Here is a 15154-nt window from a genome sequence, read left to right as displayed (position 1 = left end):
CCTAATAATGTCACACCAGGGTTCTATGGCATTCGCTCTCTGTGTGTATCTATTATTCGGAGGGTTCAACCTGAGCCAGGCCAAACGACAACGATAGCGATCGTCACTTCCGCACTGGGTTACGTAGCAAACAGCTGATGAAATACGTTTACACGAGTTGCTATGCCGTGCACTGGTATCAGAACTGTGCTCTCATCGGCCGATACGCAAAGCCCCGGCATCAGAATCGGAATCGGGGGGGGGGGGGGGCAACATCTCTGCTCCTACCCCCAACAGTCGTGAATCACAGCTGCAGCGATCCGTCTCGCTCAGGATCATCAGCACCGGCCCATTTCGTTTTGAGCCTTTTTCAACAGAACATGTCAGGAATAATAAGCCACAGTGCCCATAGCTGAGATTTCTCTTTCCTTCTCTTTCCCCTTTAATTTTTTCCGTTTGTTTGTTTTCTCCATATTTCACTGCAGCAGGCCCCTTCGGGCTGTGCACATCTACAGGGAAGGGCCCCGACCTTTTTTTCAAGTAAAACATCATTCAATGCATCCAGCGGTATAAACAGACGTCCCTCCCCATGAAAAGCTCAATAAATATTCTATCCAGACAATCTGCGGAGACGCTGAAGCTGCGCCATCGCTCCTTTTTGCTCCAATCGTGGCCGACCGCTTTTATGTCCCGCTAAGGACGAGTGTGGAGCGGTGAAGCGCCGGAAAATCCGATTCCCCCCCCCCCCCCCCCCCGAAAATTGTTGACGCGAGGCGACCGTTACATTTCTAGCGGCGTGCTCGACGGCCGGACGAAACGGGAAGAGGGACGCGGGGGCCGAGGGGTAATGAGCTCTTCTGGGCAGAGCTTAGCAGCGCTAAGGCAGGCAACGCAGAGGTTAAACAAACAGGCAGCGGGATCACGCGGGTCTAAGCCTCTTATACCGGCCCCTCTGAGGAGAAGATCATTGACTTCTGATGGAGGGATGGAGGTCAGGAGCCAAGGGGCCCACCGGCCCTTGAACCAGTGAGACCCCCGTTTCTTCAGTCTCACGCCGCTGCTGTTTATTTCTGTCTACCTCCTTCTACCACGTGCTCCTCTAATGAGCCAAATGTTTCGGGGGGGGGGGGGGGGGGGGTTCTTTTTGCTCGACGTGACCGGCCGAGAGTTCATATTAAGCCCCCCGCCAGTCAAACGCCATAATGAAAATAGGTTTTCTCGTCTCCGCGTCGCTCTTCGCCCCCTCAGCTTGCTCTGTGCCGAGCCGGGCCCATCCCCGTCCTCGCACTCTCAAATCCCTTTCCAAACTAGAGCTGGGCTTCTCTTACTCAGTGAACCTCTCCCCCCCCCCCCCCCCCCCCCCCCCACCTCCCCCTCTCCTGCTGGGAGTCGCAGGGCAATGCAGTTTCATTTCCTGCCCTGCTGAAATCAATGCTCTCCGAGAGAAAGGAGGGGAAACGGGGGGGGGGGGGGGGGGGGGGGGGGGGGGGGGGGGGGGGGGGGGGGACAAGGAATATATACAAAGAGACAGTGAGGTGCGAGCGGCACACGGGAAGTAAATAAACTTTAAGTCGGGTAGTTCCGTCAGTGTCAGCTTCGATAAACATCCGCCTGGAAATGAAGTTACTGTTGAAAGTGGAAATATGAAAAGTGTGTGTGTGTGTGTGTCGGGGGGGGGGTTTAACTGGTAAATTCCCCCCTCAACACTTCCCGTTGTTTTTTCATCCACGTCAGAGAGAGAGAGATAGAGATCCTGCACCGGCGGCATTCGGGATCCCACAGGATAAATGTATGAATTCCTGGTCGAAGGCGCCCCAGTCGACGAGATTCCTTTCCAGCCGCCCCGGGATGAATACAGAGCCCCCCCCCCCCCCAATACATGAGCTGAACTCTCTGACGGAATGACAAGGAGACAGAAGTGGAGGAGACGGCGTAGGCCCCCGTCACTATAAAACAGCGACGGCTTCCTGCACTAGGAATATTTAAGACTGTCCTGCAGCTTTCACCAGCCGTTCAAACATCCCAGTCACCCGCTTGGTCCGTTTCAAATTGATGCGCAGTCTGGTTGGTGTTGGTCAGTAACGTTGTCTTGAAAAGAAGCTGCCGTGTGGCAATGCCATCAGGCTAAAATGGATTTAGGAGGCCACCAAAGAGTGTGTGGGCACGGCAACAGCTTTTTTCCCCCCAAGACTGAAGAAAAGCTTTGAGGTTTCGCCAAAACTCTTTGCCTCGGCCATCTCGCCATAATCTGCACGCTCTCAAGGATCGCGATGGTTTGAAACTTCACGTAGAACCTTTGAAGAAAGCAAAACTTGGACCAAACTTCCAAAAAGCTGACGGTTGACCAATTTTTTCTCTGTGTCCCATCACCAAGTCCGTTTCACGGGACGACGCTCCACCACACTCGCCGGGCCACTCGGGCAGAGATTTCCCGGCCTGGAGCTGAATTAGACGGAGGGCTGTAGCCAGCGGCGGTTTCGCGAGATGGGCATTTAACTGACGGCACTTCAGAGTTACAGCCAGCGAGAACTTTAACATCCAGATTCCTCGGTCAGCGTGGTCAACACAGGATTAGAACGGATCGAAAGGGAATTTCCATTTAAGTCGGAAAGAAATTCTCATGGCTGCCTTTTTTTTTTTTTGGTCTGTCCGTGCTAAGTCATTGTTTTATTTATGGTTTCTGGTTCCTGAACATTATAGTCGCAATCTGCTGTCGTGGTGGACGTCGACACAGTGTGCGATGTTGGCAGTGATGCTCTTGTTGCGGCTGGTTGTTTCCATAGTATGAAATGCAGTGCTGCTTAAAGGGGCAGTAGGTGAATCGGGGTTTTCGGCCCCGCCCTGGCTCTGCAAATCCAAAAAAAAACAACCAACGAAATGGTGCGGACCGCACCACGCAACACTGCGTTTGCAGGTTGTAAACATCACTCCTCGACACCTCAAGGAGACGCTACGGCTCAGGGGTTTTTGGCCTAGTGGTCAGCACGTCGGTCTGCGAGGCTGCGGGTTCGCGGCCAGTGCGAGAGACGCCCTTTGTCCCTGATCGCTCGCTGCCCCTTACACGTGAGCGCTCGAGACCCCCTGGACAACAGCACTGAGCCGCCAGTTGACGGCAGCCCCTCTCGAGTCTTTTGTGTGTGAATGAAGTGGCGGGTTTAACACTGGCTGCTGGTTGAGGGGGGCCTCCATAGGGAAAACAATGTGACAAAGCCGTTGGTTAAACAAACATACTAAGTCCACCCTAATGCCTATACATTTAAAAACACTATTTAAGACTAAATTAAATATAATAGGCATAATCTCCTCTCCCTCTTTTGGTTTTCTGTGTAAGCAAAGTTTTCATATCTTAAACTGGTGCACTTTAAGCGATCTTAACTTTCCCACGCTCTTTGTGCACGTTGCATCGCTGTGACTGATTTATATTTATGCTCACGCAGTCATAACTCGGACAACTCTGAGTGCACAACGCAGTCATCTGATCGAAGTAATGCACTTCAATTTTAGAGTTAATTGTAAATTAGGTCATACGCCAATTTGATAAAATCATGGTTACTTCTTTTCATTCAATTACAAACCTAACAAGCAAGACAGGGCCAGATTAAATTTGAAGGCACTGATGCCATGGGACCGGGCTGTGGATTTGAGGTTATTTTGGGAGGGAAAAAGAAAAAGGGGTAGAAATTAAATGGGAACTGAAAAGAAGCAGACGAGACGAGCAAGTCGAAAGAACCATTACCGTAAATCCCATTTAGGAGTAAGACAACACCTAACACACATATAACACAAGGCCTGCCAAGAGCTTTCAACCAAAGTAGAAAAACACATTGCACAAAATACAGCCGGTGCCCGCACAGCGAACCAGTTCCTCCGGTGGACGACAACAATAAATGTGAAGGCAACAATAAATTCAACATCTGCTGCAACGCTGAGCGCAGACGTTCCACAGCTGGAGGGATTAAGACTCAAATTTAATGGTAACTGGGAAGATAATATCGTCTATATATAATCTATCGGGGGAAAAAGTGATGAGCTAATAATCTACAAGTGACACCGGCTTTAATCAAAATAAGCGGAAAAAAAGGGATTCGACATTGACAGTCTCGTTGGTATTACTTCTGCAGATCCATGAATCTATTTGGGGGTCAAAGCATTTTTTTTTTTAAGTAAAGTGGCAGCTTGAAAAGAAAAAAGAAAACATTTAGAGGAAGTCATTCTTAACTTCCAGCTTAAAGCAGGATCACGGTCTCCATAGTTACCGATTGCAGAACGCGCGCGCGCGCGCACACACACACACACACACACACACACACACACACACACACACACACACACACACACACACACACACACACACACACACACACACACACACACACACACACACACACACACACACACACACACACACACACACACACACACACACACACACACACACACACACACACACACACACACACGGGAGGGGGAGAAAGCACTGAGTTCATTCACTGAGTGGATACAAATCATTACAAGCCCCATAAAATTCCATTTCCTGCAGGCCACACATCTCTGGTTTAATTATTCCGAGGAGAAGAGTTTGCAACGGGGGGGGGGGAAATGTGTTATTTATTGCGGGGAAATGTGTTTATTTACATCATTTGTTTGTGTTGGACGGGCGAAAAGAGGAGGAAAAAGCCCAGGCAGAGACGGAGACAGAGAGCGATTCGATTTGATGCACTTGCCAAGAATAATTTCTGGAAACCCCAAACTGTGAGAAAAAAAAAAAAGCGCGCGACGATGTTCTATTAATAACGGCGGGGCGATGCGTTTATATAAATGTCGCTGTGGAGCTGATGGTCCGATGGTTTTCGCGGCGCAGCCGCAGCAGACGCGATACGGCGAGAGCCAAACTCTGATTAAAACTTCCCCCTCGGGCACTTCCCCTCTCGCATCATCACAACGCCGCAGACAGAGCCACTCCGAGGACGAAGGAAGCGTTTCTCTGTGGACGTGCGCGAATTTAGAAAATGCCGAATGCTTGAAAAAAAAAAAGAAAGAAAAAAAAGACATTACCAGAGGCCAGTATGAGTCGGCTATGATTGTGTCTGTTGGAGAGAAAAGAAGAGATGGCAGGAGCTGGTGTGGAGCCACGCCGCTCTCCGTTATTGTTGAGTAAACACAAGCGGCGCGGCCAAGAGCAGCATGTCAGTCAGCCAGGCAAGAAGGGGCGAAGTGGAGCAGATGCACAACTGTGTGTGTGTCTGTGTGTGTGTGTGTGTGTGTGTGTGTGTGTGTGTGTGTGTCTGTGTGTGTGTGTGTGTGTGTCTGTGTGTGTGTGTGTGTGTGTGTGTGTGTGTCTGTGTATCTGTATGTGTGTTTGTGTGTGTGTGTGCGTATCTGCATGTGTGTGTCTGTGTGTCTATATGTGTGTGTCTGTGTGTGTGTGTCTGTGTGTGTGTGTGTGTGTCTGTGTGTGTCTGTGTATCTGCATGTGTGTGTCTGTGTATCTGCATGTGTGTGTCTGTGTATCTGCATGTGTGTGTCTGTGTGTGTGTGTGTGTGTGTGTGTGTGTGTGTGTGTGTGTGTGTGTGTGTGTGTGTGTGTGTGTGTGTGTGTGTGTGTGAGAGAGAGAAGACGGCCAAGAGAGTGAGAAAGGGGGGTTGGCGAAAAAAGAAAACCGGGAGAGAGTGCCAGCATTCGTCCTGTGCCAGCCAGATAAGAGGAACGCCAGGGAGTTTTGATGTCATACTGGTGGTGGTGGTGGTGGTGGAGGGGTTGACTTGTTCCTGATCTCCAGCAGTAAGAAGAAAGTAGGTCTGTGCGTACACGACTGGAAAAGGAAACCTAATTTGAGGGATGAATGTGCACAAGTTTTCCAAATGAAAAAAAACCTAAAAACAGTCCAGACCATTTGTATCCACGAGCGTCGAGTACTTGAAATGCTTCTGGCCCTCGTTGAGTTGTGACTCGAGTGCCACTTGCCAAATATCAAACAAATGCAGTTAAACCTTTGCAGATTAAATCGTTTGGCCAACGACTTCAGAAATTATAGGAAAATTGATTTCGTGGAGGCAGAATTCCGATACCAGTGGCTGATACCGGTACACATAAGGTTTTTTTCCAGAAAATAAATACTAATATTTTCTGGCAGAGACGGGAAAAATGGAGTCTCGAGGTATTTAATACTTTAGAGCGAGCGAGGCGTCGTACAGAGGCCTAATTGTGGGGGCGGGAGGAGATCGGCCCCTCCGCCTGCAGCGGGGGGGGGGGGGGGGGGGGGGGGGGGGGGGTTCTGAAGTCCTTAATGCAACGCAAACAGGGCTTTAAAAGATTTACTCCGACACATACGCAGGAATTGAAAAAGCCATGTTTCATCCTGCAGCCCCCCCCCCCTGCCCCGCACCCATATTAAATGAAATGTAGCATGATCTCCACCTATTAAGCCGCCAGCGGAGCAGTAATTTGAGAAAACTGCGACGAGGAGTGGTCCCAGTAAAAACTCGGGGGCTCTTAAAGCCGCCGCCATTCCCCGTTAGCCGTCAACGTCGGGAGCCGCGCCGAGTGCACGCGGGGGGGAAGCTGATAGGCAGTGCGTGTGGCTTACTCCATCAGACTCATTAAAGTGTCACACTGTCGTCGGCACGCTGCTGCACCCGCGGCCCGCCCCCCCCCTTTTGCGACTGCAAGCAAAAAAGGGGCCTCATTGTGTTGCGCGTGTGTGTGTGTGTGTGTGTGTGTGTGTGTGTGTAAAGTACAGCAGAGGACTTTTTTTTTTTTTATGTGGCAGCGGTAATTTGTCTTCCAGGCTGCAGTTGAAGGGCATCGACACAGAGAGTATTGAATAAAAAAAACAAAGGTACACTGAGCCATTTCATTTGTAGTCAGACATACACACAGTGTACAGGTCAACTTGAGTAGAGAGGTCAAGTATAATTCAGTCTATTTATGGACCGTTACACTTGTAAAAAGAAAGGAAATTATTGCTGCCTTGCTGCAGCTTATTTCCTGAGTGAGGCCCGACTCTTTTAGAATCAGTGAAGTGCCACTCGGTCTCCTCGACTGCGTCACTAAAAAACCTGCACCAGTGTTCTTTTTTTTTTTTTTTTTGTTTTGTTCCGTCTCCTAATCCAGTGCTGCATTCGTCTGAACCCCGGTCGAGGGTTTTTTTCTTTTCTCTTCCTTTCTTCCTCTCCAACCGACTGGCCTCCTGCGCAAGACAGTAAATTGCAGGAAAAAGGGGGTTTTCACGCTCGGCTGCAGCCTGTAGTGGCAGAAACTTCATCAAAGTGATCTGGCTTTGGCTTTTTTTCGATTTAAACCGCCGCCTCTCCGAGGGAACTCTGACCGCGGGGCGACAAGCGAGCACCATTTGTGGAAATAAGAGCTTCTTTTTCTTCTGGCAAAATTACGCAAAGGCAGGAAATTTACGCTCCTTGCCGTTCGCGGAGAGAATTTTTTTTTTCTTCTTTTCGCCGGACTTGGCAGAGAATCGATCCACGAAAAAAGGAGGAAAGCCCTAAATCAGGCTTCTTCCCAAAAAATTTGCCCGTCGACCGAGCGTTGACAACGTATTATCAAGACGTTCCCTTCGGCCCAGCAGCGCAGTGGAAAACAACTGTAGCACTGTCATCTCACATCATGAGTGGACCTCATATGCGGTGAATTCTGGAGTTGTCAATGAAGGAGGCCTGGTTGTGGAGACATTTTTTTTTTTTTAAACATTAATGAGAAGAAATAAGGCAACAACAAAAAAAATCACCGCCCTGGCTCCACATCAGTGGAACAATTAGCGCGCAATGTCCCCCTGAACAATTTCTGCCCCCGTGGCCACGCCGAGGCCCCGCGGAGTGGCCACGCGGGCCCAATAACAAATGGGAAGCGGGGGGGGAAATGGCCGGAGCACAATATCATTTACACAGCCATGTTTTAAATTAGCGACATGAAACAGATTTTTTTTTTTCTTTCCCCGAGGCACATTTGATTTATGGCTCAGCGCGGATTAAATTAATGTCTGCGACTTTAGTCTCATTTCGCACGCTCAAAATGGAGTCGGGGGAAAAGAAACACACCGAGAAAAAAAAAATGAAAAATATCAAACCCCCCCCCTGGCTCCCAGTAAAAAAAGAGACCATACATCTGTTTCACACATACAGTTCCTGCCACATTCTTCTGCGTCTGCCAAAAAGCTTTTAGGGATGCACACCACTTGATGCCTGACTTGGTTGGAACGTGCACTGAGCGCAGGGTGGGAGTCGGGGCCTTGGACACGGCGCGCTCGTCTATCTGAGGGAGATGTACCACTCGGACCGTGGCGGAGTCCGACATTTCCCCCTTAACACATCTGGTATACGCCATCAATCAAGTCGATGAGAGTAGTGCATTAAGAGGAGGAATGGTGGTCGTATCGCGCCGGTGACACAAACTGAGCAGCCTCGGGAGTGAGTGGCTGATTTGCATGAATGGAACAAGGATTCAGTTGTCATCTCGCATGGCGCCAAATCCTAACATGCATTCATCTCAAGGCACTTTGCACAGGGAGAGTTCGAGACCTCACAGTGTTGCAGAGGAACACAGCGGCTCCCGCAGTGAGCGAGCGCTTGGCGGCCGCGGAGGAGATAAAAACTTGGGGTCGAGAGAGCTGAGGTGGAAAGAAGAGCGAGGAGGAGAGAAGAGAGAGAGAGAGAGAACAGTCGCATGGCCGGTTGCTTTAAGCTCCATCTTATGGTCACAGTAACAACACCGACACCGTCCGAGGACCGCGTGCAGAACAAAGGCGCCGGCATTTGACTCTGACATCTCCTTCGCCTCCTCCTGGTAAATTGCTCCCTCTAATAGCAGTCTGAGAAAAATGCCAGAAGACCTGTAACCGTGGCGATAGACATCTCGGTAGCAGCCGGCGAGAGCAGAGCAGGACAAGCTCCTACACACTCAGCCAGTCGAACGGAGGACATTTCCTTTCCTCCGGGGGGGTGAAGTGCCTGTAGTGTCAACAGTGGGTGCGTGCCATTGAAAAAAAACGCCCCGTCGTGATTTATAGCCTTTCCCGAGTGTTATTGAAGGGCTAAACGCAACTCCAAACACATTTCACATAGTCGCCGCCCCGCAGAGGACCTTTTATGTGCAGAGGTGAATCACCCCCAACATTCAGAAACATCCACAGTTTAAAAAAACACACCGTCGTCACATCCTTTTTATGGACGTGTCACAGACTATTACTTCGGGGGGTCAAGAGCAAAAGGTAAATAGATGGAATGACAGTCGGCGGCGATTCCGACAGTAGCTTTAGCGTCGTATACGTTTGAATGAAAGGTGCATTGACGTGCACCGCGGTAATAATCTGATAATCTGATCACTCTGTACAGAAATCTGGGGGGGGGGGGGAACAATACATGGCCATTGAATTGTAGGAGAATATTTATAAGGGACAGTTGTGATTTGCAAAAGCAACAATGCTTATCCTTAAAAATAAGCTAAACAATGCAATTTGTTTTCTTAATGTTGGTTTTTACCTCAAGTCTGCCCCGTAAACGAACCCCCCCCCCCCCCTCCCTCCCTCGCCGTGGTCAGGGGAAGCCCCCTGATTGTTCCCAGAAAATGCTGACTCTTGGACCACAGCGACAGACCCACGACCTCCTGACCTCTGGCTGTTAGCTCGCAGACAGGCCGGAGAACCAGGCGGCACGAGAGAGAGAGAGAGAGAGAGAGACAGAGAGACGCACCTTTCACTTTCTTCCCTCGTCACGTGTGCTCGGTAGCCAGAAGTCCACGCCGTGTCCCCGCGGCCACTGATGACCAAGGGGCGACGCGCGCTCCTCCTCACGTTTGATCGCGGTAGAGGCCGCAGCCGCTGCTGCTGCTGCTGCTGCTGCTGCTGCTGTTCCCCGCTGACCTCTTCCCGGTTGCAGCGAGACAAGGCTCCCGGTGTTGCCGTCCTAAAAACTGATAACATATCCTGGGTCCGCGTCGTTTGCGGTGAACAGAAGGTCAAGTTTGTGGACGCGACTGAAGAAACAAAGAGCATCTCAGTGGGCGCGTCTTTTCCCCTGCATAACTGTTGAGGCCACACTGAAAGGTTATTGGATTGTAGAGGAAAAAAAAAGGTCAGTGTCAGGATCATAACACGACCCGCGGATTGTCTCCGAGAGACGCAGACCGAAGCAGCTTCCGCAGTAGGAGGCAAATCCAGTTTGCTTCCCGAATGACAGTGTTAGGGTATGAAATTGAATTTTCAGGGTAGATCTCGCTAAATAAATTTCCACTCGTCTATTCTCAGATATGATGTAGCTGCGGGAGCCGGGGCTTTGGCTCTCCTCCGCTCCACACACAAGTCACGAAACTCCATTTGAAGAAGTTATAGCAAATTCATCCGGTTAAGTAATGTGGATTAACATTCCTCTGCCTCATAGCAGAAAAAAAAGAGAGAGAGAGAGAGAGAGAGAGGTGGCTGAAGATGGAGAGAAGGAAAGGGGGGACGGCAAAGGAAAGAAGTGCTTAACGGGCAGCGCAGCACATACATTGTACACCGCCGCTGTAAATAACGGTCGAGAGCATCTGAGGAGGACGGAGACAATCCAAACAAACCAGAGGAGAAAAAAAACCTTCCGGAGATAATTTATCTCTCTGCCCATCTGGGAGGGGAGGACGAGTCTCGTACTCGCTGAGCTCTCAGAAGCCAGAGGGACCAAAAGAGACGCAGCTTCGTAAACAGCTCACATCTTATTCAAACCAAACTCAATCATACTTATATGAGTCAACCAAAAGCAGGTTACATAAACCATGCAGGCCACTGAAGGGCACACACACTCGGACATGTAACGGGCGGCGGAATATACAGACAACTGATAAACTCTTTGCTTTTGGGGGCTGCGGGCTGTATTTCTTTAAGGCCACGGACCATGTTTTTGGATTCTCATCTTATTGGCTCCAATAGGCACCACACACACACACACACACACACACACACACAGCAACCAAACCCTAAATGGCTGCTCCTTCTTCAATGGGCCGTTATGCATCCCTTATCTTTACATGTGGATGGGTGTGGGGGGGGCACAATAGCTCTCCAGCTGGCTGGTTAAGAGCCCCCCCGCATTGTCTGCCAAAGGAGTCAAGTCTTCCCTCGTACAATGGGACGATAATCTAAAAACCAAAGAGCATTTGCATGAGAGAGGAGCCTGAACGGTGGCAAACAGCTCGGCTTTATGTCCATGGAGCAACAGTCGGGGAGGGCGATGATGAGATGCGTTCAGGATCCTCAAAAACAAACACAAAGGTGCTCTTAAAAAGTGCATAACCCCACAGGGAACATGGTGATGGGTGATCCAACCTGGCTTTCAGCTGGGACAAAGTCACCTCAGCAGTTCAGGTGACCTCTCATGCAATGATTTTTTTTTGGGGGGGGGGGGTCAGGGTTGACAGATTACATTGGACGTTGCATTTACGCGCGTTTGGATGAACCGCAAAGTGAGGGTATGGTTTGCAGAGAAGCAAGGGCAATGATTTCCGAGGTAGAGAGAGAGGGAAGGAGAAGGAAGGAGAGTGTGTGTGTCTGTGTGGGGGGGGGGGAAGTCAGTGTTGAGACTCACCAGACGCGCTCAGGTCCAGGACACTTTGGAGGAGCAGGGCGATCCAGAGCGCGCAGGCTGGACATCTCCACAGACGCTGGCACGCCGCTGCCCGAGTTGGATACATTCCTCCGGCAATGAGTTAAAAACCTGTCCCCCCCTCCCGACTCACATCCACTGCTCTCACACTTTTAATCCCCCCCCACCCACCCTAAAAATAATTTGCGCGTTGTTTCCTGTCGCTCTTTCAAAAAGCGCACCCAAAGAAAAACGCGCTCCGCGAGGGGGACCAAGACAAATTGTGAGCGTCTTGGAAGAAAGTTGTCTCCGTCTGTCCTGGGTTGTGTCTCGTCCCCTTCTCTCTGGAACCCAGCTCACTTTCCCCTGCACTCTCTCTCTCTCTCCCTCCGACTGACTGACTGAGCGCAATCCTTCCTACACACTCACCGTGGAGACTTGTTTCCACAGGAGCCACATGGCTCTCGTTAGCCACGTGTCGCCACCACGTGGTCATCACGGGAACTGTCGGGGGCCATTCAGAGACACCACTGTTCAAGACATGCAAAAGTTGGGGGGTTTGGGCTGAATTCAGTGTGTTTAAGACCCCACAACTCAAGAACCTCGTGGGATCCCTTGGAGCCAAAATGATGGAGGAGAAAAAGTCCTGGGGGGGGGGGGGGGGAGGTCATCTGATACAATCAAAAACTCCACCACAGCTACTAAAGGGACGTCACTGCCTCTTCAACTTCTGTTTTTAATGAATGAACTTCAACTGGAAGCAAATTTAGCAATAAGCAAAAAAAAAAATATATATATATATATATACAGCAGTGATCACCTGCACATGTTGACAACTGAAGTGACTCAAAAACAAATAATAATCAACCAATAATAATAAGAAAAAAAACATGCACAATTTTAAAAACTTCACTGGACCACCAGACGTTACTGGTCGTAATCCCATGATTCGTTGGGGGGATTTGGGATTGTATCTTTAATTACTTACATAAATATGACTTAAGTAACCCAAAGAAAACTCCCCTGCAAAGTGAAGGGGCCACTCAGAGAAGCCACTTTGTTCATTTGTGCCTCAGGCCAAAATACACCCACAGTCACATCGGGGAATGTGAACGGTGTGAGGTATTTAATCTGAATTGCACAAATAGTATTTCTGACAATATTCCTGTACAGGCTTAATGTTTCTGCTATGATTGAGTCGGATCCACTTCATAATCCAGTGTTGAAAAGGGACAACATTGTGAAGGGACTGTCGGGAAACGATCTCGGGAACATGAGACTGTTGGGTTTGTTGAACAGTTACTGAAACATCGTCATGTTGGGGATTTGTACCACTTTACCTCTACATGTCAGAGTGTAACCCGATATAAGGGAAGTAGACCTGCCTTCAACTACTCGTTCACCTAAAGTACAGTCCATCGTCAACATGACGTAAATGAATAAAACACCCGATAGAAGAGCTGAATCTATCGCCCCTGGATTATCTGACAACGATCAATTCGGAGCGGATGGTGAACCATGAGGAGCCAATGAGACGATCACGTGCGGTGGTTGTGAATCTCGGTGAGTGCGTCCAACTTGGAGTTTCAGCAGCGGAGATGTGCCGGATGAGAACTCAGGACGAGATACTTGAAATATCAAGGTAGTGGTATCAGCCATGATTAGATTTGGCGCCGAACGTAAGTTGTGTTTTGCGAAGTAAATAACTTGCTTGTGCAACTTTCAAGATGGCGGCGCACACGCAGATGCAGCAGCACGACACTCTTCTTTTCTGCACTTTATTTGTGCACTGTACACATCCACGTTGACCCACAACAGCACCTCAAATGTATGTACACGCTAGATTTGCAGGTTTTCTTTCGAAAGCACCCTACACGTCTCCACTGTAGGCCTAATGCTCTCAATCCACACAAGCGACTTTTTTTACGACAATACTCTGTGTCACTGTTTTAATAACTAGCACTTGCGACTTTCATTTTTTCGTCCTGCAATGAAGGAATCCCGTTCTATTTCTAACGCCGCTGTCTGTATAATGAAAAGAAAACGATAAAAGACATTGTTCAAAGAGAAGCTTAAGCCACATCCAAATGTTTAACTCTCAGCAGGATTTTCATCTGTGAACCGCAGGCAAAGACGAACGAATGGAGGACGGGATGCGTAAAAAGAGAGAGGAATCACATCTGCACACATCTGCACACACGCGCCGTTACACAGTGACGGATTCCAGAGCCGTACAGTGTTCCCAACCCAGCCCGCCTTCCGCCCGTACCTCCACACACCTCGTTTTGGTTTCCCTCGCGCTCACTTCTGGCCGTGGACACGCGCTCTGTTTCTGGATGTGTGTCTGCTCGACACCGGGCACTTGGAGAAGACTCACGGCAGCGTTCTGAAAGGCAGGACGAAAAAAGAATGGTAGCAATTTTCGCAATCTGCGGTTCTCCCACATTGTGACCTGCCCCCCTGCTCATTAGAGGGAAATATCATCCTCTCTGAAGCATGTTTTGATTTAACGGGCCTTTGTTGCTTTGGACCAGATTTTTTTCTGTTGGGGGGGGTTCTGAAGATCTGAGAGGAGGGGGGGCAGTACCGGGGGGGCGTCAGGGCCTCACCTCTGATACCCCTGCTGCTCATCAAGCCCAGCAGCCCGGGACCGTGGTCTCCGGGCCGACTCCTGATCAAGACCGTCCCATCCTCCCCCAGCGTCCACGCTCGCCGGAGAGATGCCGCCGAACCAGCACCTGGAGGAACAGCGTCCGAGCTCCCTGCGAGCCCGGAGATGTGCGTCACAAGTGTGTGCTGAGAGAGAGAGGAACAGCACGACCCTGCGTTTCCCCCCCAAAAAACTTCCGACCGGCGGTCTTCTGCGCAGAGTTCCCCCGGTACGTGTGTTTACTGTGTGTCAACACGTCGTTGCAGTGTGTCCCCCCCCGCCACCCCTGGTCCGCTGTGACTCGAGCGGGATGAGGAAATGAAGACTTTGGGTGATTGGGAGGGTCGAGGGATCCAAAGGGTTTTTTTTGCCAAAGCCTCTGATCGAAACCAGGGGCCCGCGGTCAATTCGAGCACCTCCACATGTAAATAGAGACTGCGGCTCATTTGCTAATGGTGACTGAGTGTTCAGTCTCACTCCAACAGCATTGACATCATTCCCTTTTTTTAACGCCAGAGAGGTCGTGGTTCTTAATGAAGCTGTTTTATTCAAAAAGAATATCACTCTCTTCTCGGATTTGACTGATTTGGGGAGTGAAAGGGGGCTGACCCCCGGGAGCAAGTAAACTCTCATAGCTCCACGTCCGCTTTCGAAAAGAAACTTCGGAGCCTCCTCCTGGCGGATGGGAGCTTCTTCTGGAATGGCCACGTGCGGACGTGAGTGTGTGTGTGTGTGTGTGTGTGTGTGTGTGTCTGATTTCACACATGACATTCTAATTAAACACAACAATGGACTTTTTGTGCTCCGGTGAGCAAACACAAGCAAAATAACTTACTGTCAGACCGGAGGAAATTGGGCATGACTGATTACAGTTGGGCGGAACGCGTGAGACGATATTCATCATGTGTCAGCTCCTTCTCAGCCCCCCCCCCGACTTTTAAATTTTCTGTTTGAGCAGCC

The 15154-nt window shown here is 49.9% G+C and overlaps 1 protein-coding gene across 2 annotated transcripts in view; it reads right to left on the bottom strand.

The window, feature by feature from the left end:
- ror1 (receptor tyrosine kinase-like orphan receptor 1) overlaps positions 1–11976 on the bottom strand; it is a 113870-nt gene extending 101894 nt beyond the window's left edge. For both annotated transcript variants that reach the window (XM_035648413.2, XM_035648414.2), the window contains exon 1: positions 11548–11976. In XM_035648413.2, coding sequence (XP_035504306.1) covers positions 11548–11653 — 106 coding nt within the window. In that variant the 5' untranslated portion in view covers positions 11654–11976. The remainder of the gene's footprint in view (positions 1–11547) is intronic.
- Positions 11977–15154: the final 3178 nt, after the last annotated feature.

Source organism: Scophthalmus maximus, chromosome 13 (assembly GCF_022379125.1).
Source record: "Scophthalmus maximus strain ysfricsl-2021 chromosome 13, ASM2237912v1, whole genome shotgun sequence".
Classification (NCBI taxonomy): domain Eukaryota; kingdom Metazoa; phylum Chordata; class Actinopteri; order Pleuronectiformes; family Scophthalmidae; genus Scophthalmus; species Scophthalmus maximus.
This window is presented reverse-complemented; position numbering and strand designations above follow the sequence as displayed.